General features: G+C 47.6%; 1 protein-coding gene across 3 annotated transcripts in view; it reads right to left on the reverse strand.

Moving 5' to 3' along the window:
• LOC140387805 (semaphorin-3D-like) overlaps positions 1-21,081 on the reverse strand; it is a 482,389-nt gene that overhangs the window by 137,103 nt on the left and 324,205 nt on the right. For all 3 annotated transcript variants that reach the window (XM_072470941.1, XM_072470940.1, XM_072470942.1), the window contains one exon: positions 4,599-4,713. In XM_072470941.1, the coding sequence (XP_072327042.1) occupies positions 4,599-4,713 (115 nt within the window). The remainder of the gene's footprint in view (positions 1-4,598; positions 4,714-21,081) is intronic.

Here is a 21,081-nt window from a genome sequence, read left to right on the forward strand (position 1 = left end):
AGACCTGGGTGTCACTGAAGGTGAGCATGCAGGCACTGCAGACGGTAAAGATATCAAATGGATGTTGGCCTTCATAGCAAGAGGACTCGAGTACAGGAGCGGGGATGTATTGCTGTAATTATCCAGGGCCTTGGTGAGATCACACCTGGAATATTGTGGGCAGTTTTGGTCTCCTTATCTGAGGAAGGATGTTCTTGCTGTAGAGGGGATGTAAAGAAGGTTCACCAGACTGATTCCAGGTATAGCAGGACTAATCAGAGTAGATGCAGCAAGGATGTTCCTGATGGTGGGGGTGCCCAGAACCAGGGGCCACAGTCTGAGGATACGGGGTAGACCATTTAGGACAGAGATGAGGAGAAATCTCTTCACCCAGCGAATGGTGAGGCTGGATTAGGTTATCGAGTTGGATTATCAGCCATAATCATAATGAATGGCGGAACGGGCTTGAAGGGCCGAATGGCCTCCTCCTTTTGTCTATGTTTCTATTAGCAGTACCCAAAGTGGCAGATCAGAATGCTCAGTGCTTGAAGATGATCATCTGAATGTAAAAGGCACAGGTAGACAGAAAAAGGAGAAATAATTAACAGCTAAAAGGCTGAAGGAATATTATCCTTATGTTACTTATTACAGTTCAAATGTAATAACACAGGAATGCATTCTGTCCAATCAGTTTTCCAGCTACTTTACTAGTCATTCCAGTGGCACATTTTAGGGAGCATTGATGTGACCAATGATTACTTTTTAAGATTGACAGCAAGACCATAATTCACAGGGAATTGCAAGATTGCAGATTGATGAAATCTGTTCTCTGCTCAGAACCCTGCCTCCTGTCTGAATTTTTGACTCATAAAAGGGTTTGCGAGTTTATTTATTAATATTTTAACCTGACCGATTCTGACCCCATCAAAATCAGATCAGCAAATAGGCAAAACAATGAGCCATCACATCTATCATCATTCTGAGTATAGTCTCGGGCTAAAGGGGAGAAGAGGTTTTTGTAGCAATCCTTTGCCTTTAAGAATGGAAGCCTTGCCAACTGGGCCGTAATTATGTCCAAGTTGAGAGACTGATGGCTGGAAAATCACAATACTACTAATTTCACTCATTAACAACGTCATTAAACAAACATTACTCCATTGGTTCTCTCTGTGTAACTCCACGGAGCCTCAAATTTATTGCCAAATCTGCCACGCTGTCCGTACTAACAAAAACAAAGAACAAAGAAATGTACAGCACAGGAACAGGCCCTTCGGCCCTCCAAGCCCGTGCCGACCATACTGCCCGACTCAACTACAATCTTCTACACTTCCTGGGTCCGTATCCTTCTATTCCCATCCTATTCATATATTTGTCAAGATGCCCCTTAAATGTCCCTATCGTCCCTGCCTCCACTACCTCCTCCGGTAGTGAGTTCCAGGCACCCACTACCCTCTGCGTAAAAAACTTGCCTCGTACATCTACTCTAAACTTTGCCCCTCTCACCTTAAACCTATGCCCCCTAGTAATTGACCCCTCTACCCTGGGGAAAAGCCTCTGACTATCCACTCTGTCTATGCCCCTCATAATTTTGTATACCTCTATCAGGTCGCCCCTCAACCTCCTTCGTTCCAGTGAGAACAAACCGAGTTTATTCAATCGCTCCTCATAGCTTATGCCCTCCATACCAGGCAACATTCTGGTAAATCTCTTCTGCACCCTCTCTAAAGCCTCCACATCCTTCTGGTAGTGTGGCGACCAGAATTGAACACTATACTCCAAGTGTGGCCTAACTAAGGTTCTATACAGCTGCAACATGACTTGCCAATTCTTATACTCAATGCCCCGGCCAATGAAGGCAAGCATGCCGTATGCCTTCTTGACTACCTTCTCCACCTGTGTTGCCCCTTTCAATGACCTGTGGATCTGTACTCCTAGATCTCTTTGACTTTCAATACTCTTGAGGGTTCTACCATTCACTGTATATTCCCTACCTGCATTAGACCTTCCAAAATGCATTACCTCACATTTGTCCGGATTAAACTCCATCTGCCATCTCTCCGCCCAAGTCTCCAGACAATCTAAATCCTGCTGTATCCTCAGACAGTCCTCATCGCTATCCGCAATTCCACCAACCTTTGTGTCGTCTGCAAACTTACTAATCAGACCAGTTACATTTTCCTCCAAATCATTTATATATACTACAAAGAGCAAAGGTCCCAGCACTGATCCCTGTGGAACACCACTGGTCACAGCCCTCCAATTAGAAAAGCATCCCTCCATTGCTACCCTCTGCCTTCTATGGCCTAGCCAGTTCTGTATCCACCTTGCCAGTTCACCCCTGATCCCGTGTGACTTCACCTTTTGTACTAGTCTACCATGAGGGACCTTGTCAAAGGCCTTACTGAAGTCCATATAGACAACATCTACTGCCCTACCTGCATCAATCATCTTAGTGACCTCCTCGAAAAACTCTATCAAGTTAGTGAGACACGACGTCCCCTTCACAAAACCGTGCTGCCTCTCACTAATACGTCCATTTGCTTCCAAATGGGAGTAGATCCTGTCTCGAAGAATTCTCTCCAGTAATTTCCCTACCACTGAAGTAAGGCTCACCGGCCTGTAGTTCCCGGGATTATCCTTGCTACCCTTCTTAAACAGAGGAACAACATTGGCTATTCTCCAGTCCTCCGGGACATCCCCTGAAGACAGCGAGGATCCAAAGATTTCTGTCAAGGCCTCAGCAATTTCCTCTCCAGCCTCCTTCAGTATTCTGGGGTAGATCCCATCAGGCCCTGGGGACTTATCTACCTTAATATTTTTTAAGACACCCAACACCTCGTCTTTTTGGATCACAATGTGACCCAGGCTATCTACACCCCCTTCTCCAGACTCAACATCTACCAATTCCTTCTCTTTGGTGAATACTGATGCAAAGTATTCATTTAGTACCTCGCCCATTTCCTCTGGCTCCACACATAGATTCCCTTGCCTATCCTTCAGTGGGCCAACCCTTTCCCTGGCTACCCTCTTGCTTTTTATGTACGTGTAAAAAGCCTTGGGATTTTCCTTAACCCTATTTGCCAATGACTTTTCATGACCCCTTCTAGCCCTCCTGACTCCTTGCTTAAGTTCCTTCTTACTTTCCTTATATGCCACACAGGCTTCGTCTGTTCCCAGCCTTTTAGCCCTGACAAATGCCTCCTTTTTCTTTTTGACGAGGCCTACAATATCACTCGTCATCCAAGGTTCCCGAAAATTGCCGTATTTATCTTTCTTCCTCACAGGAACATGCCTGTCCTGTATTCCTTTCAACTGACACTTGAAAGCCTCCCACATGTCAGATGTTGATTTGCCCTCAAACATCCGCCCCCAATCTATGTTCTTCAGTTCCCGCCTAATATTGTTATAATTAGCCTTCCCCCAATTTAGCACATTCATCCTCGGACCACTCTTATCCTTGTCCACCAGTACTTTAAAACTTACTGAATTGTGGTCACTGTTACCAAAATGCTCCCCTACTGAAACATCTACCACCTGGCCGGGCTCATTCCCCAATACCAGGTCCAGTACCGCCCCTTCCCTAGTTGGACTGTTTACATATTGTTTTAAGAAGCCCTCCTGGATGCTCCTTACAAACTCCGCCCCGTCTAAGCCCCTGGCACTAAGTGAGTCCCAGTCAATATTGGGGAAGTTGAAGTCTCCCATCACCACAACCCTGTTGTTTTTACTCTTTTCCAAAATCTGTCTACCTATCTGCTCCTCTATCTCCCGCTGGCTGTTGGGAGGCCTGTAGTATACCCCCAACATTGTGACTGCACCCTTCTTATTCCTGATCTCTACCCATATAGCCTCACTGCCCTCTGAGGTGTCCTCTCGCAGTATAGCTGTGATATTCTCCCGAACAAGTAGCGCAACTCCGCCTCCCCTTTTACATCCCCCTCTATCCCGCCTGAAACATCTAAATCCTGGAACGTTTAGCTGCCAATCCTGCCCTTCCCTCAACCAGGTCTCTGTAATGGCAACAACATCATAGTTCCAAGTAGTAATCCAAGCTCTAAGTTCATCTGCCTTACCCGTAATGCTCCTTGCATTAAAACATATGCACTTCAGGCCACCAGACCCGCTGTGTTCAGCAACTTTTCCCCGTCTGCTCTGCCTCAGAGCCACACTGTCCCTATTCCCTAGTTCTCCCTCAATGCCCTCACCTTCTGACCTATTGCTCCCGTGCCCACCCCCCTGCCATACTAGTTTAAACCCTCCCGTGTGACACTAGCAAACCTCGCGGCCAGGATATTTATGCCTCTCCGGTTTAGATGCAACCCGTCCATCTTATACAGGTCACACCTGCCCCGGAAGAGCTCCCAGTGGTCCAGAAAACGGAAACCCTCCCTCCTACACCAGCTGTTTAGCCACGTGTTTGTCTGCTCTATCTTCCTATTTCTAGCCTCACTGGCACGTGGCACAGGGAGTAATCCCGAGATTACAACCCTCGAGGTCCTTGAGTGAACAGCTTTGAACTTTAACTGTCAATGAATTGTATATGCATCCATGATTAACTTCTCTGTGCTCCTCGCCATTGAGAAAATCGAATTAAGTTCTACAACGGAACTTTTACTTACGCAGTTCATCAAAATAGGTGTCAACCCCATCAGGACCCGGAACAGAGCACACCAGACGGGCTTTAAGGAAGGTTGTCCACTTGTTGATGAGGCTGCGTTGTCCACCAATATCATTCTGTAATTAAACACAGTTGGAAAAATATACATTTGCTAGTGTATTTGATCAATGCTTTTACCTTCCAGTTGGTTGTGTTAAATTTATCCGAGATGATTTCGCCTTATTATCTGCACGTACAGGAAATTTGAAATTAGATATGTAAATTAATACTATCGCGAATGCTATTCACTAATCCAGAGGGCTGGGCTTTGATTTGGAGTATTGGTAAATGCTGCTTGATAACTGACTGCTGCCAATTACAAGACAGGGAAGCATTGCATCGATCACAGATGCTGCCTGACATTCTGTGTTCAGCCTTTTTGGTTTTTGTTTTCTGGATCCGGCAAGAGCTTTATTTTGGTTTTGTTTTATTACAAATACCTCTCTGGCACCCATTATCGAGCGGAATAGAACTGGTATTGACTTCGAGCCAATGTATCACTGGATTAACGAGCAATTTAGCGTGGCCAATCCACCTCTCCTGCACATCTTTTTGGGTTGTGGGGGTGAGACCCGCACAGACATGGGGATAATGTGCAAACTCCACACAGACAATGACCCGGGGCCAGGATCGAACCCGGGTCCTCGCTGCCGTGCGTCAGCAGTGCTAACCACTGCGCCACCGTGCCGTACCACTGGGATCAGTCATGATGTCATTGAATGACGCAGAAGACTTGATGGGCCAAATGGCCTACATCTTATTGTCTCACAACGGAGCAGTCTCAAGTGGCTCAGAAATCCCCAAAATACCCTTGACAAAGTTGCTAAAATGCTGCGGCCGCATTCAGAAATTCATCAGTCTAACTAGGATCTTTTATGCTGATGAGGAGCCCAAATGAATCTACAATAAGGAGAGTGTTGGTCTGCGTAGGTGGGCAGAGGATTGGGATGTCCTAAGACAAGGGACCCAAACCAAATGAAATGAAATGAAATGAAATGAATGAAATCATTTCATTTCATTTCATTCATTCATTTCATTCCAGGCAGAGGATTGGGATGTCCTAAGACAAGAGACCCAAACCAAATGGTGTCAGTATTAGTTTAATCACCAGCAGCAAACAGTGGACCTGGCCCTAAGGATGCCATTGGTGAACATGATGGAATTAGAGGAGGTCCTTTATGGTACTGCTTCCATTGACCCTGATGTCGTCTATTTAGCTGGGCTGTCTTCCACATTTAAGCATCAATCAGAGCACAAGCATTTCTGAAGCCGCAGACTGAGGCTGTAAATGGCTTGTTTCCAAAGCTTGATCATTATTAGCTTCTTTGTCGGAGTAAACAGGGCAATCACTCTCTTTCCTTCCCAATGGGGAAAGGTGTGCTGTTTGCTAGCCATAGATTTATTAATGCCATGGCTGAGAAAGCTTACTGTGCATAACAGGAACAAAGCTGGCATCCCGCAACTTTGGCAACCAGTCTTTATGGCTTGTTAAATTGATATAATTCTATTTAATGTTCAGGCGTTTTCTCAGAACTATTATTTAATAGAAAGTTGTAAAAGTTCTTAGGAGAACACCGCCCTCAAAGGGATCAAAGGATTAAATTAATAGACAAGGGTTTTATATTGTTTATTAACGTTTAGCTCATTAACTGGGACTGTACTCATTGGAGTTTAGAAGGATGCGGGGGGATCTTATAGAAACATATAAGATTATGAAGGGAATAAATAGGATAGATGCGGGCAGGTTGTTTCCACTGGTCGGGGAAAGCAGAACTAGGGGGCATAGCCTCAAAATAAGGGGAAGTAGATTTAGGACGGAGTGTAGGAGGAACTTCTTCACCCAAAGGGTTGTGAATCTCTGGAATTCCTTGCCCAGTGAAGCAGTTGAGGCTCCTTCTTTAAACGTTTTTAAGAAAAAGATACCTTTCTAAAGAATAAAGGGATTCGAGGATATTGTGTACGGGCCGGAGAGTGGAGCTGAGTCCACAAAGATCAGCCGTGATCTCATTAAATGGCGGAGCAGGCTCGAGGGGCCAGATGGCCTACTCCTGCTCCTAGTTCTTACGTTCTTATGTTCTTAACTGCTGACCTCACCAGAAACCACAAATTAATTGAAAGAGTAGGTTCTTGGTGAGGGCAATGGATTAGTTAGCTCTTACACAAATTCAGCGCGATCACTGTCCTGGCAATTAAAATGTCTCATTCATAAAAAAGCTCGAACGGTTATGAGGTTGTCTATTCTATTCCTCAAAATATAGTGTTAAACGCTAAATTAACCCTTTATTTACCAAATCTGAATGACCTATAACAGTCCAGACACTACCTACAATGCAGCAGCAGGAAAATAATTCCTCCAGTCCTTATTTTAAATTACCTCTTAAGCTTGAGGTCATTCAAAACTCTACTGCCTGTGTCCTAAGTTGCACCAAGTCCCATTCTCCGGCATCCCAGCGCACATTTGGACCTCAGTTAAACAAAACCCAATTTTCCAAATTTTCATCCTATTTTTTGCATCACTCCATGGTTCCAAACCTCCCTATATCTGCACCCTCCTCTGTTCTTACAGCCCTCCAAGAACTTTGCACTCCACCAATTCAAGCTTGTTGAGAATCCCCAGTTTTGACCACTCCACCATTGGCTGCTGTGCCCTCTGGAATCCCCACCCTAAACCTCTCCATCTCTCTACTTCTCTTTCCTCTTTGAAGAATCTCCTTAAAACCTACTCCAAGGTTTTGACCTTCTGTCTGAATATTTTCTCATGTGACTCACTGTCAAATTTAGTTTCAAGATTGTTTCCGCAGGATAGAAATCCTGAAACTCCCTCTCTATCAGAACTGTGGGTGTACTTATGAGGAGTTCAGAGAATTTACAGTGCAGAAGGAGGCCATTCGGCCCATCGAGTCTGCACCGGCTCTTGAAAAGAGCACCCTGCCCAAGGTCCACACCTCCACCCTATCCCCATAACCCAGTAACCCCACCCAACACTAAGGGCAATTTTGGAGACTATGGGCAATTTAGCATGGCCAATCCACCTAACCTGCACATCTTTGGACTGTGGGAGGAAACCGGAGCACCCGGAGGAAACCCACGCACACATGGGGAGAATGTGCAGACTCCGCACAGTCAGTGACCCAAGCCGGAATCGAACCTGGGACCCTGGAGCTGTGAAGCAATTGTGCTAACCACAATGCTACCGTGCTGCCCTTAAGAACAAATAAACCTACACTATATCATTTTACCGTAATCCATGTACCTATCCAATAGCTGCTTGAAGGTCCCTAATGTTTCCGACTCAACTACTTCCACAGGCAGTGCATTCCATGCCCCCACTACTCTCTGGGTAAAATACCTACCTCTGACATCCCCCCTATATCTTCCACCATTCACCTTAAATTTATGTCCCCTTGTAATGGTTTGTTCCACCCGGGTAAAAAGTCTCTGACTGTCTACTCTATCTATTCCCCTGATCATCTTATAAAGCTCTTATCAAGTCGCCCCTCATCCTTCTCCGTTCTAATGAGAAAAGGCCTAGCACCCTCAACCTTTCCTCGTAAGACCTACTCTCCATTCTAGGCAACATCCTGGTAAATCTCCTTTGCACCTTTTCCAAAGCTTCCACATCCTTCCTAAAATGAGGCGACCAGAACTGTACACAGTACTCCAAATGTGGCCTTACCAAAGTTTTGTACAGCTGCATCATAACCTCACGGCTCTTAAATTCAATCCCTCTGTTAATGAACGCTAGCACACCATAGGCCTTCTTCACAGCTCTATCCACTTGAGTGGCAACTTTCAAAGATGTATGAACATAGACCCCAAGATCTCTCTGCTCCTCCACATTGCCAATAACTCTACCGTTAACCCTGTATTCCGCGATCATATTTGTCCTTCCAAAATGGACAACCTCACACTTTTCAGGGTTAAACTCCATCTGCCAATTCTCAGCCCAGCTCTGCATCCTACCTATGTCTCTTTGCAGCCGACAACAGCCCTCCTCACTATCCACAACTCCACCAATCTTCGTATCGTCTGCAAATTTACTGACCCACCCTTCAACTCCCTCATCAAAGTCATTCATGAAAATCACAAACAGCAGAATCCCAGAACTGATCCCTGCGGTACGCCACTGGTAACTGGGATCCAGGCTGAATATTTGCCATCCACCACCACTCTCTGACTTCTATCGGTTAGCCAGTTCATTATCCAACTGGACAAATTTCCCACTATCCCATGCCTCCTTACTTTCTGCAGAAGCCTACCATGGGGAACCTTATCAAATGCCTTACTAAAATCCATGTACACTAGATCCACTGCTTTACCTTCATCCACATGCTTGGTCACCTCCTCAAAGAATTCAATAAGACTTGTAAGGCAAGACCTACCCCTCACAAATCCGTGCTGACTATCCCTAATCAAGCAGTGTCTTTCCAGATGCTCAGAAATCCTATCCTTCAGTACCCTTTCCATGACTTTGCCTACCACCGAAGTAAGACTAACTGGCCTGTAATTCCCAGGGTTATCCCTAGTCCCTTTTTTGAACAGGGGCACGACATTTGCCACTCTCCAATCCCCTGGTACCACCCCTGGTGACAGTGAGGACGAAAAGATCATTGCCAACGGCTCTGCAATTTCATCTCTTGCTTCCCATAGAATCCTTGGATATATCCCGTCAGGCCCGGGGGACTTGTCTATCCTCAAGTTTTTCAAAATGCCCAACACATCTTCCTTCCTAACAAGTATTTCCTCGAGCTTACCAGTCTGTTTCACACTCTCCAACAATATGGCCCCTCTCATTTGTAAATACAGAAAAGTACTCGTTCAAGACCTCTCCTATATCTTCAGACTCAGTACACAATCTCCCGCTCCTGTCCTTGATCGGACCTACCCTCGCTCTAGTCATTCTCATATTTCTCACATATGTGTAAAAGGCCTTGGGGTTTTCCTTGATCCTACCCGCCAAAGATTGTTCATGTCCTCTCTTAGCTCTCCTAATCCCTTTCTTCAGTTCCCTCCTGGCTATCTTGTATCTCTCCAACGCCCTGTCTGAACCTTGTTTCCTCAGCCTTACATAAGTCTCCTTTTTCCTCTGAACAAGACATTCAACCTCTCTTGTCAACCATGGTTCCCTCACTCGACCATCTCTTCCCTGCCTGACAGGGACATACATATCAAGGACACGTAGTACCTGTTCCTTGAACAAGTTCCACATTTCACTTGTGTCCTTCCATGACAGCCTATGTTCCCAACTTATGCACTTCATTTCTTGTCTGACAACATCGTATTTACCCTTCCCCAAATTGTAAACCCTGCCCTGTTGCACACACCTATCCCTCTCCATTACTAAAGTGAAAGTCACAGAATTGTGGTCACTATCTCCAAAATGCTCCCCCACTAACAAATCTATCACTTGCCCTGGTTCATTACCAAGTACTAAATCCAATATTGCCCCTCCTCTGGTCAGACAGTAATGAATGGTGGAGCAGGCTCGAAGGGCCAAATGGCCTCCTCCTGCTTCTATTTTGTATGTTTCTCAATGGCAACTAGGGGTGGGAAATAAATGCTGTCTTAGCCAGTGAAGCCTTCTCCCCATGAAATAATTTAAAAGTCTTGGAAGAATCTTGGGAAGTTTGATTACATTAAAGGTGCTGTGTTGTGTGAAAGGCTGCAGAATTTTAGGTTCTTTAGCTGTGTAATGCCTGTAATGTTGCTGTCCTTTATTGTGTCACATTCAGCACCTTGACCTACATTGATCCAAGAACATTGTTACATTGATACAGGATTTACTGATCCATGTATCGAGGTACAGTGAAAAATATTGTCCTGTGCACAGCTCATACATGAAAAGAAAAGAAAATATAAAAAAAATACATAATAGGGCAACACAAGGTCCACAATGTAAATACATAAACACCGGCATCAGGTGAAGCGTACAGGGTGTAATATTAATCAGTCCAGTCCATAAGGAAGTCGTTTCGGAGTCTGGTGACAGTGTGGAAGGAGCTGTTTTTGAATCTGTTTGTGCGTGTTCTCAGACTTTATCTCTTGCAAGATGGAAGAAGTTGGAAGAGTGAGTAAGCCAGGTGGGGAGGGGTCTTTGATTATGCTGCCCGCTTTCCCCAGGTAATGACGAATGTGATATAAAATAGTTACTTTAGAGTTACTAGTTAATGTAATGTAGAAATAAGCCACTTTGATTTTTGCAGTTAGGGACAAAGGAATTTGAGACCGCATGGAAAAAGCAGGAAGAGGTGTGTCTATGAGGGTGATGCTTCATTGATAGGGGCCAGAGAAAGGGATTGGAAGTGAGCCAATCAGAATAGATCGAACAGGTCAGGAGGGACATAGGCTGACCTATGTCCGTCGAGTATGTGAAACTTGATACCATTTGAACTGATTTTGCAGAGATCCCTTTGTCTGTTAGTTCAGTCGTTTTCTGGAATGAAAGAGGCTGGATGTCTCTTACATTTCTGTAAGATGATTAAGCTTGCAAGCTAAATAAATAACTTCTGTTTACGTGCGAATCCGTCTCAACTTTTATTGAGGCCAGACTGACAGAGAAAGAAATTTGGAGATCAACATTTGGTGCCGAAACCCGGGATTTCTCTGGGCGATCCTGTTCCAACTGCGAAATCAGAATTAGACTGATTATGAACAGGAGGACGGGAACAAAGGGCCCTCAATGTAGAAATGGAAAACGACCAGCATTGATTGTTCCCCTCTTCTTATCGTCTGATTAGTCTGGTCACTCGCGGTTGGCACAGAAAGACCGCCTCGACGAAATCACAGGTCAGTCTGGGGATTAGCACTTTAATTGATGGGATTTCATATTGTTGTTTCGGCTTGGGTTAGGGTTTTGGGCTGATGTGACTTTAAATAATAAAGGTTCAGTCTATTATCGGGGTTCAGAGGCTGATGTGACTTAAATAATAAAGGTTCAGTCTATTATTAGGGTTCAGAGGCTGATGGGACTTTAAATAATAAAGGTTCAGTCTATTATATGGGTTCAGGGGCTGATGGGACTTCAATAGATGGGGGTTCAGTCCAGTATAACTGTTTTTAAATCTGAAGATGGTTCAACTCTATGTGTGAGTGTTTTAAATATATAGTTGATTAAGCTAAAATTGTCTCCTTGGACTGTAAAGTTCCGAGGTCTAGTTGAGATTGTGAGGTTGAAGCAGAAGTCTCTCAAAGGGTTAACAGCAGCAGGCGGAGTTGAAAACAGACAGTGCTTCTCACTCAGGCCTTGAGATAACAGTCTGCAGTGTAATCGGATACCTTTCCTTTGAGTCAGTGAACACCAGCAAAGTTACGTTTTGAATTAATTAAAGGAAACCAGTGGGTTTCTCTACCTCTTTGATAAAAGTTATTATTTTCGAAAGCAATTGATTGAAATTGCCAGAATCTTAAATTTTACTTACTTGAAATAAGGTTTATCTCATTTTATCTGGAGATTAATAGAAACTTAAAGAAGATCATGGACACCATATTAAAAAGTGTCAATCTGAAGATGATAATTGATTTTGCTAATACTTATGATAGTTGATTTTGCTAATACTTATGTGTATGTAACAGAAAAAAAAACTTGTTAAAAGAAAAAATTGTTAAGATAAAGAAATAATTAAGTTGTAAATGTTATACAAGTTTGTGTTAAGCAAATTGTAAATTTAGTTCTGAGTTGAGATCAGAGCTAAGCTTGCAAGTTGCAGTAATTCAATTTGAATTTTCAAACATTTTTAAGTTTTAAAAAAAAAAGAGAGCAAATAGAGAAAAGAAGGACACAGATCTTGAATGCGTTTGTTATAGCACCACTTGCGTTCCATTGAACGCTGGCCTCCAGCTCCTTTGTGGCTGGGCGAATGTCTCTCATATCACTGTTGGGAATAGGGCTTTCTGCATTGCTGGGCGGCCCGAATGGGCATTTCAAAATTGGATAAACTGGGCTACTGGGAGGTCCTTACGCAACCGGTATGCTCTTGACTATCTTCTGGCCCGTGAGGGTGGGGTATGCGCCATAGTACAGGGCAAGTGTATTATGGGGATTCAGGACTTGACTGCTAACATTACTAAATTTATGGATCGCATACGGGATCACTTGGACGGGATGCAGGATCCTGACTCTTGGGGTAACTGGGGATTTGGAGGATGGAAGGACTGGTTGATAAATATGGCCATGTATCTAGTGGTAGCTATCGGCTGCATCTTTGTGGGCCTGGCCATCCTTAAATGTGTGATGGGTAGAATGCTGGGTGCACTGGATCAGATCACCGCCCCAATCACCGAGAAAAAAATTTAACTGTTAAAATCCATGAGGGTGAAGCAGATGAAGGGGGGCTAAGACAGGAATTGGAAATGCAGCGACGAATCTTTTTAGATGAGGAACCGTAGCTATAGATTGGATAGTTCGGTTATCATGGAATGATAAAAGGAGGGAATGACGAATGTGATATAAAATAGTTACTTTAGAGTTACTAGTTAATGTAATGTAGAAATAAGCCACTTTGATTTTTGCAGTTAGGGACAAAGGAATTTGAGACCGCATGGAAAAAGCAGGAAGAGGTGTGTCTATGAGGGTGATGCTTCATTGATAGGGGCCAGAGAAAGGGATTGGAAGTGAGCCAATCAGAATAGATCGAACAGGTCAGGAGGGACATAGGCTGACCTATGTCCGTCGAGTATGTGAAACTTGATACCATTTGAACTGATTTTGCAGAGATCCCTTTGTCTGTTAGTTCAGTCGTTTTCTGGAATGAAAGAGGCTGGATGTCTCTTACATTTCTGTAAGATGATTAAGCTTGCAAGCTAAATAAATAACTTCTGTTTACGTGCGAATCAGTCTCAACTTTTATTGAGGCCAGACTGACAGAGAAAGAAATTTGGAGATCAACAGTAACGGGAGGTGTAGATGGAGTCAATGGATGGGAGGCAGGTTTGTGTGATGGACAGGGCGGTGTTCACGAATCTCTGAAGTTTCTTGCGGTCCTGGGCCGAGCAGTTGCCATACCAGGCTGTGATGCAGCCCGATAGGATGCTTTCTATGGTGCATCTGTAAAAGTTGGTAAAAGTCAGTGTGGACGTGCCGAATTTCCGTAGTTTCCTGAGGAAGTCTAGGTGCTGTTGTGCTTTCTTGGTGGTAGCGTCGACATGGGTGGACCAGGACAGATGTTTGGTGATGTGCACTCCTAGGAAGTTGAAACTGTTAACCATCTACACCTTGACCCTGTTGGTGCAGACAGGGGTGTGTACAGTACTTTGCTTCCTGAAGTCAATGACCAGCTCTTTAGTTTTGCTGGCATTGAGAGATAGATTGTTGTCGCTACACCACTCCACTAGGTTCTCTATCTCCCTCCTGTATTCTGACTCATCATTATTCGAGATCCGACCCACTATGATCGTATCGTCAGCAAACTTGTAGATGGAGTTGGAACCCAGTCGTGTGTGTACAGGGAGTAGAGTAGGGGGCTAAGATTCAGGGTGAATGCACAGCTCTGTATTGTGGTTACAGTGCTACATATTATAGTGATTGTTATTTGCTGGTTGACTGGTTTATAAAGAATGCACTTGGAGATCAGATTACATAAAGTACATCTGGCATTTCAGAATGAAGAAAATGCTCTGCCTTGTCAGATTGTTTGAAAATGCCACGACAGAGAATGACGGGTCTTCAGGACAAATACTAAGATACATACTTCAGCATGATCCTGATATGCTGATCTGCTCTCAAAAGTTCACTTTCATGGCTTTGAACAAGACGGCACTAATAATGATTATACTTCTTCAAGTTATTTATGTGCTGAAAGGTAGTTTCAGTTGCACAATGGTATGAACAGAACTATGGAATCACAGCCAAATCATGATGTCAACTGCAAAGCCACTTTGAGGAGGTATTCTTCACCAACTTCTGCAATTAATGTGCATCTTCAGTCAACACAAAATTAATGTTCTAAACTTTAAACTAAGCTCAAAACTCTCTGTTAATTTATTTTGAAAAGTCAAGAAGGGAAGGCTTTGAAGTTGCGAGAAAAAAAGACAAGGTGAGGAAGGACTGATCACCTGACGGAAATCTGGCTTTCCGAAGACGAAAGGGTGGAAGATGTGAGGAAAAAGCAGATTGAATAATCTGTTCTTCACTCGGTTGAAAGTTTAATCAGTATTCACACAGCCGCTGTCAGGGTGTTGCATGTACACTGAAGTACACACCAGTGCCCAGGCTCAAAGGTGGTGCAAATATAGATAGCACGCTGACCCCTACAGTGCTGCAACTCACAGGAGCTAGTGTCAGGTTGTTATCTGGAGTCTGAAGGTGAAATAACATCCTTTACGTTCAGTACAAAACAAGTATTTGTAAAACAATTTTTAAAAATTCCTCATTATAAGTAATGACCAACATAAATTAAAAGTTCTCTGGACACCCATTGGGTCTGATTGAACTTAAATTGAAAACGATCTTGCTCCAAATGCTCATTTTCATTTGGAGGCCCCAAAGTGCACTGAAGCCTCTTTCTTTCACCTTCACATTAGTAATGATGTAGAGATGCCGGAGCTGGACTGGGCTGGGCACAGTAAGAAGTCTCACAACACCCAGGTTCCAACTCACACTGTTTGTACCTGTAAAGATGTGTTTGCCTGTAAAGACTCACATTCCATACTGTAATTATCTTGCATTTGTGTCCCTCCTGTATATGCTGTGATTGTGAACCTGCCTCCACTTCACTTGATGAAGGAACAGGTATACCCACTGTGCTGTTAGAGAGGCAGGTCCAGGATTTTGACCCAGCGACAGTGAAGGAACAGCTCTTATAAATTTTCAAGTCAGGATGGTGAGTGAATTAGACCAAGATATAGGAGCAGAATTAGGCCATTTGACCCATCGAGTCTGCTCCGCTATTCAATCATGGCTGATATGTTTCTCATCCCCATTCTCTTGCCATCTCCCCATAGCCACTGATCCCCTTATTAATCAAGAAATCCTCTAATAGGCGAACTTCCAAGCTGGTGGTGTTCTTATGTATCTGCTGCCTTTGCCCTTCTAGATGGTAGTGGTTGTGCGTTTGGACGGTGTTGTCAAAGAACCCTTGGTGAGTTGCTGCAGTGCATCTTGTAGACAGTACACACGGCTGCCACTGTGTGTCAGTGGTGAGGGAGTAAATGTATAAGGTGGTGGATGGGGTGCAAATCAAGTGGGCTGCTTTGTCCTGGATGGTGTCGAGCTTCCTGAGTGTTGTTGGAGCTGCAGTTATAAGGTAAGTGGGGAATATTCCATTACATTCCTGATTTATGCCTTGTAGATGGTGGACAGGCTTTGGGGGGTCAGGAGGTGAGTTACTCACCGCAGGATTCCCAGCCTCTGCCCTGCACTTGTAGACATACCATTTACATGGCTAGTTGTGTTCAGCTTCTTGTCAATGGCAACCCCCAGGAAGTTGGCAGTGGGGGAAATCCAGAATCTTTACAGTGCAGGAGGCCATTTGGCCCATCTATACTAGCTCTTTGAAAGAACATTCTACCTAGTCCCACTCCCCCCGCCCCCCCCCAATCCCCATAACCTTGAACATTCTCTCTTTATAGAATCACAGAATATCTACAGTACTGAAGCAAGCCATTCAGCCCATCAAGTCCACACCAACCCCGAAAGAGCACACCCAGGCCCACTCCGCTGCCCTATCCCTTTTCGGATAGCAGTCGAATTCACGTTAGAATACGCCAATCAAACCTGCCTGCACCACCCTCTCAGGAAGTTTGTTTCAGACTCCAACTACCTTCTGGGTGAAACAATGTTTCCTGGCATTACTTCCACTCCTTTTGGCCATTAGGTTGAATCTGTGTCTCTAGTTCATGATTCTCTCTGGAGTGTGAACAGTTTCTCACTATTACCCCTGTCCATACCCCTCAGATCCTGAATACCACCATCAAGTCTCCTCTCAACCTTCTTTTCTCCAAGGAAAACAGTCCCAACCTCTCCAATCTATCGTCACAGCTACAATTCTTTATCTCTGAAATCATTCTTGTAAATCTTCTCTGTACCGTCTCCAATGCCTTCACATCCTTCCTCAGATATGGAGCTCAGAACTGGGCATAGTACTCAAGATGAGGCCTGACTAATGTCTTACACAAGTTTAATGTGACCTCCTTACTTACCTACTCAATGCCCCTGTTAATAAAGCCTCAAATACTATTTCCTTCAGTATAGTTCCTGGGAGTTTCTCTACTATTGATGTTAAACTGACTAGTCTGTATTTGCTGGCTTTATCCTGACACACTTTTGGAACATTGTGTACCATTCACAGTTCTCTAGTGCTCTGGTATCGCCCCTGTGTCCAAGGAAGACTGGGTGATTATTCTTAGTTCCTCTGCAAATTTCCACTCTCACTTCTTTCAGTACCCTTGGATGCATCTCATCTGGCCCTGGGGCCTTATCAATTTGAAATAAAGATATCCTTTCTAACACCTCCTCCTTCTTAAATGTAAATTCTTCTTCAGCGATAGTAATGCCGTTGAATGTCATGGGGAGACGGCCATTTCCTGCCACTTGTCAGGTGTGAATGTTACTTTTCACTTATCAGCCAAGTCAGAATGTTGTCCAGGTCTTGCTGGACACAGTCACAGGTGGCTTCAGTAGCTGAGGAGTCACAAATGGTCCTTCATTTGTACAGGTTTAATTAACTCAGGTTGTAGCTTAGATATACGAAGCATTTGAACTTTGGGAGAGAGATGTGTTAACAAATGAACCCTTTGTATCTTTAGCTCGGATGCAAAGTTGACTGATGTAACAATACCAAAATATTTGACTCATTATGACAAAAGACAACTTATGTAAAGAGTATTGTTGAGAAGTGGGCAGTATTAGGTCAGTAACAGTAAATTTTAGCAGACAGTAAAATATCAGAGCAGTTGGACCGTTTTGTATGTATTTAATTTTTATTATCTTGGCCTATGAGTTATTTTGCAAGCTCTCAAATTGTACAGGTGTATCTCTAACATCTTGACTGGATGTTTCAGTATTGAGAAACTTTGATCCAATCCAATTAGTTCGGCAAACAAAGCAATCCTTTTCATGAAGTGTTTGGCCTTGAAGTAACTTATTTTCCACACTATGAATGAACAATTGATCTGATGGCAAAAGCTTGATAGAACATAATAATAATACTTCCATAAGGAAAACAAGCTGGGGAAAAGTTACGATGAGTGGCATTTACTACTTAACAATTAGAAACCTGGGGCGTCATTCTCCGACCCCCCAGAGGGTCAGAGAATGGCTGTTGGCCGCCGTGAATCCCGCCCCCGCCGGTTGCCGAAGTCTCCGAAGGGAGAAAAGTCGGCGGGGCGTTAATGGCGCCGCAGACGTCGGAGAATGGCACGGGTCTGCGCAAGGCAGCCGATTTTCGGCCTGCCGATATTCTCCCTTCCGGATGGGCCGAAGTCCCGTCGACGTGATGCCCGTTCACGTCGACGTAAATTAAACCTCCTTTTCATCGGCGTGAACCTGTGCTCCAGGTTCACGCCGACCAGCGTGGAGGTGAGCGACGGCCTGAGGGGTTGGCTCTGGGCAGGCGATGGCGTGGCCGCAGACTGAATGTGTGAGGAGAGGTGTGTCTCGGGTTGTGTGTGTGTGTGTGTGCGGCGGGGGGGGGGGGGGGGGGGGGGGGGGGGGGGGTGGTTAGAGTGGGCTGGGCTCCAGGGGAGTGCCGTGAGGGGGGTCCGTGCCGGGGAGGAGGTTGGGGGGGTCCGTGCCGGGGAGGGGGATGGGGGGTCCGTGCCGGGGAGGAGGTTGGGGTCCGTGTCGGGGAGGAGGTTGGGGGGGTCCGTGCCGGGGAGGAGGTTGGGGGGGTCCGTGCCGGGGAGGAGGTTGGGGGGGGGTCCGTGCCGGGGAGGGGGATGGGGGGGCCGTGCTGGGGAGGAGGTTGGTGTCCGTGCCGTGGTGGAGGTTGGGGGGGGTCCGTGCCGGGGAGGAGGTTGGGGGGGGTCCGTGCCGGGGAGGGGATGGGGGGTCCGTGCCGGGGAGGAGGTTGGGGTCCGTGCTGGGGAGGAGGTTGGGGGGGTCCATGCTGGGGAGGAGGTTGGGGGGGGGTCCATGCCGGGGAGGAGGTTGGGGGGGTCCGTGCCGGGGAGGAGGTTGGGGGGGGTCCGTGCTGGGGAGGGGGATGGGGGGTCCGTGCCGGGGAGGAGGTTGGGGTCTGTGCCGGGGAGGAGGTTGTGGGGGTCCGTGCCAGGGAGGAGGTTCGGGGGGTCCGTGCCGGGGAGGGGGATGGGGGGTCCGTGCCGGGGAGGAGGTTGGGGTCCGTGTTGGGGAGGAGGTTGGGGGGGTCCATGCCGGGGAGGAGGTTGGGGGGGTCCGTGCCGGGGAGGAGGTTGGGGGGCGGTCCGTGCCGGGGAGGGGGATGGGGGGTCCGTGCCGGGGAGAAGGTTGGGGGGGTCCGTGCCGGGGAGGAGGTTGGGGGGCGGTCCGTGCCGGGGAGGGGGATGGGGGGTCCGTGCCAGGGAGGAGGTTGGGGGGGTCCGTGCCGGGGAGGAGGTTGGGGTCCGTGCCGGGGAGGGGGATGGGGGGTCCGTGCCGGGGAGGAGGTTGGGGTCCGTGCCAGGGAGTGAGGTTGGGGGGGGGGTCCGTGCCGGGGAGGGGGGGTGGGGGGTCCGTGCCGGGGAGGAGGTTGGGGTCCATGCCGGGGAGGAGGTTGGGGGGTCCGTGCTGGGAGGGGGATGGGGGGGGGTCCGTGCTGGGCAGGGGGTTGGGGGGGTCCGTGCCGGGGAGGGGGATGCGAGGGCAAGTGAGTTGGTCCACCTGGCCAGGTGCCAGCCTCCAACAGTTGGACCCATGCGGTCCATGCCACCTGGCTGGGGGGAGGAGGGGATATGGGCAATGATGACATGTCGTCGTTCCCCTCCCCCCCCACCAGGCCGTCATGTTTTCCGATCATCCAGCGATGTTGGCTGCCGTGGCCGCAGCCGCGAATGTCTATGTTGCCCTGGATGAGGAGGAGGAGGAGGAGGAGGAGGAGGAGCGTGCCAGAGAGGCGGCGCAGGCTGCCGCAGAGGGACAGGCGGCAGCCGCCCAGGCTGGAGGGACACCTGACCGACAGGACGAAGAGGGGGAGGAGGACGTCGCGGCCCCACGGCAACGGAGGCACCCGAGGGCGCCCCGTGTGTACCGGCCCCAGCAGTCATACCAGGACCTCACGGACCGGGAATGCAGGAGGAGACTCCGGATGAGGCGGGAAACCGTGGCACACATCTGCCACCTGCTGGCACACCTGTCACCGCGTGGCACTGGTGGGGGACACACTCTCCCCGTGTCCGTCAAGGTTACGGTGGCCCTGAAGTTTTATGCAACGGGGTCATTCCAGGCACCGAGTGGGGACCTGTCCGGCATATCGCAGACATCGGTGCATCGGTGCATCCGGGCAGTGACAGATGCCCTATATGCCATGGCGCACCGCTACATCCGCTTCCCTGTGGACCGGACCAGCCAAGATGCCCGGGCCGTGGGCTTCTCTGCCGTTGCCGGGTTCCCCATGGTCCAGGGCGTGATCGATGGAATGCACGATGCTGTGCGGCCACCTGCAGATAACAGGGCCGTGTTCACCAATAGGAAGGGGGCCTATTCGATGAACATACAGGTGGTCTGCGACCACCGCATGATGATCCTGCACGTCTGCACCCATTACCCAGGCAGTGTACACGACTCATACGTGTTGTCACGGTCATCCATCCCCGGCATGTACGAGGGACGCCATCCCCGGCTGAGGGGCTGGTCGCTGGGCGACAGGGGCTACCCATTGCGATCATGGCTGATGACGCCTATACGGAGGCCACGCAATGAGGCGGAGAACCGCTACAATGATGCCCATGTAGCGACAAGGGGAGTGATAGAGAGGTGCTTTGGCGTGCTGAAGATGTGTTTCAGGTGCCTGGACCTCTCTGGGGGCGCCCTCCAGTATCGGTCAGATAGGGTCGGCCGCATCATTGTGGTGTGCTGCGTCCTGCACAACATAGCCCAGCAGAGGGGCGATGTGCCGCAGGCAGAGGAGGGCGGAGTGGAGGAGCAGCAGGAAGAGGCGCAGTCCTCCCCAGATGAGGGCAATGGTCAGGGCAGACGGGGTAGACACAGGCGGGTGGCTGTCCACCGTTACCGGCTGGCCCAGCGGGCACGGGACAGACTGATAGACGCCCGCTTCACTGACTAGATGGGCGTGGGAATCGGGTAGTATGGCCACAGACCGCACACCATGGCAACAGCCGACCACCCACACCCCCCACCCATCCACCCACCCAGCACCCTCACCCCCCTCCCCAACACCACCCACCCCACCCGCATGCACACCACCCCCCCCCATTGCCGATCCACCTGCGGCACAACGGGCCGGGCTCACACAGTTGCGGGTGGACGCGTGTCTATTGCAGGCCATGGAGGATGATGACAACCCGCCCTGCGGTGAGCTCCTGACTCCACATCG

Source organism: Scyliorhinus torazame, chromosome 13 (assembly GCF_047496885.1).
Source record: "Scyliorhinus torazame isolate Kashiwa2021f chromosome 13, sScyTor2.1, whole genome shotgun sequence".
Lineage (NCBI taxonomy): Eukaryota > Metazoa > Chordata > Chondrichthyes > Carcharhiniformes > Scyliorhinidae > Scyliorhinus > Scyliorhinus torazame.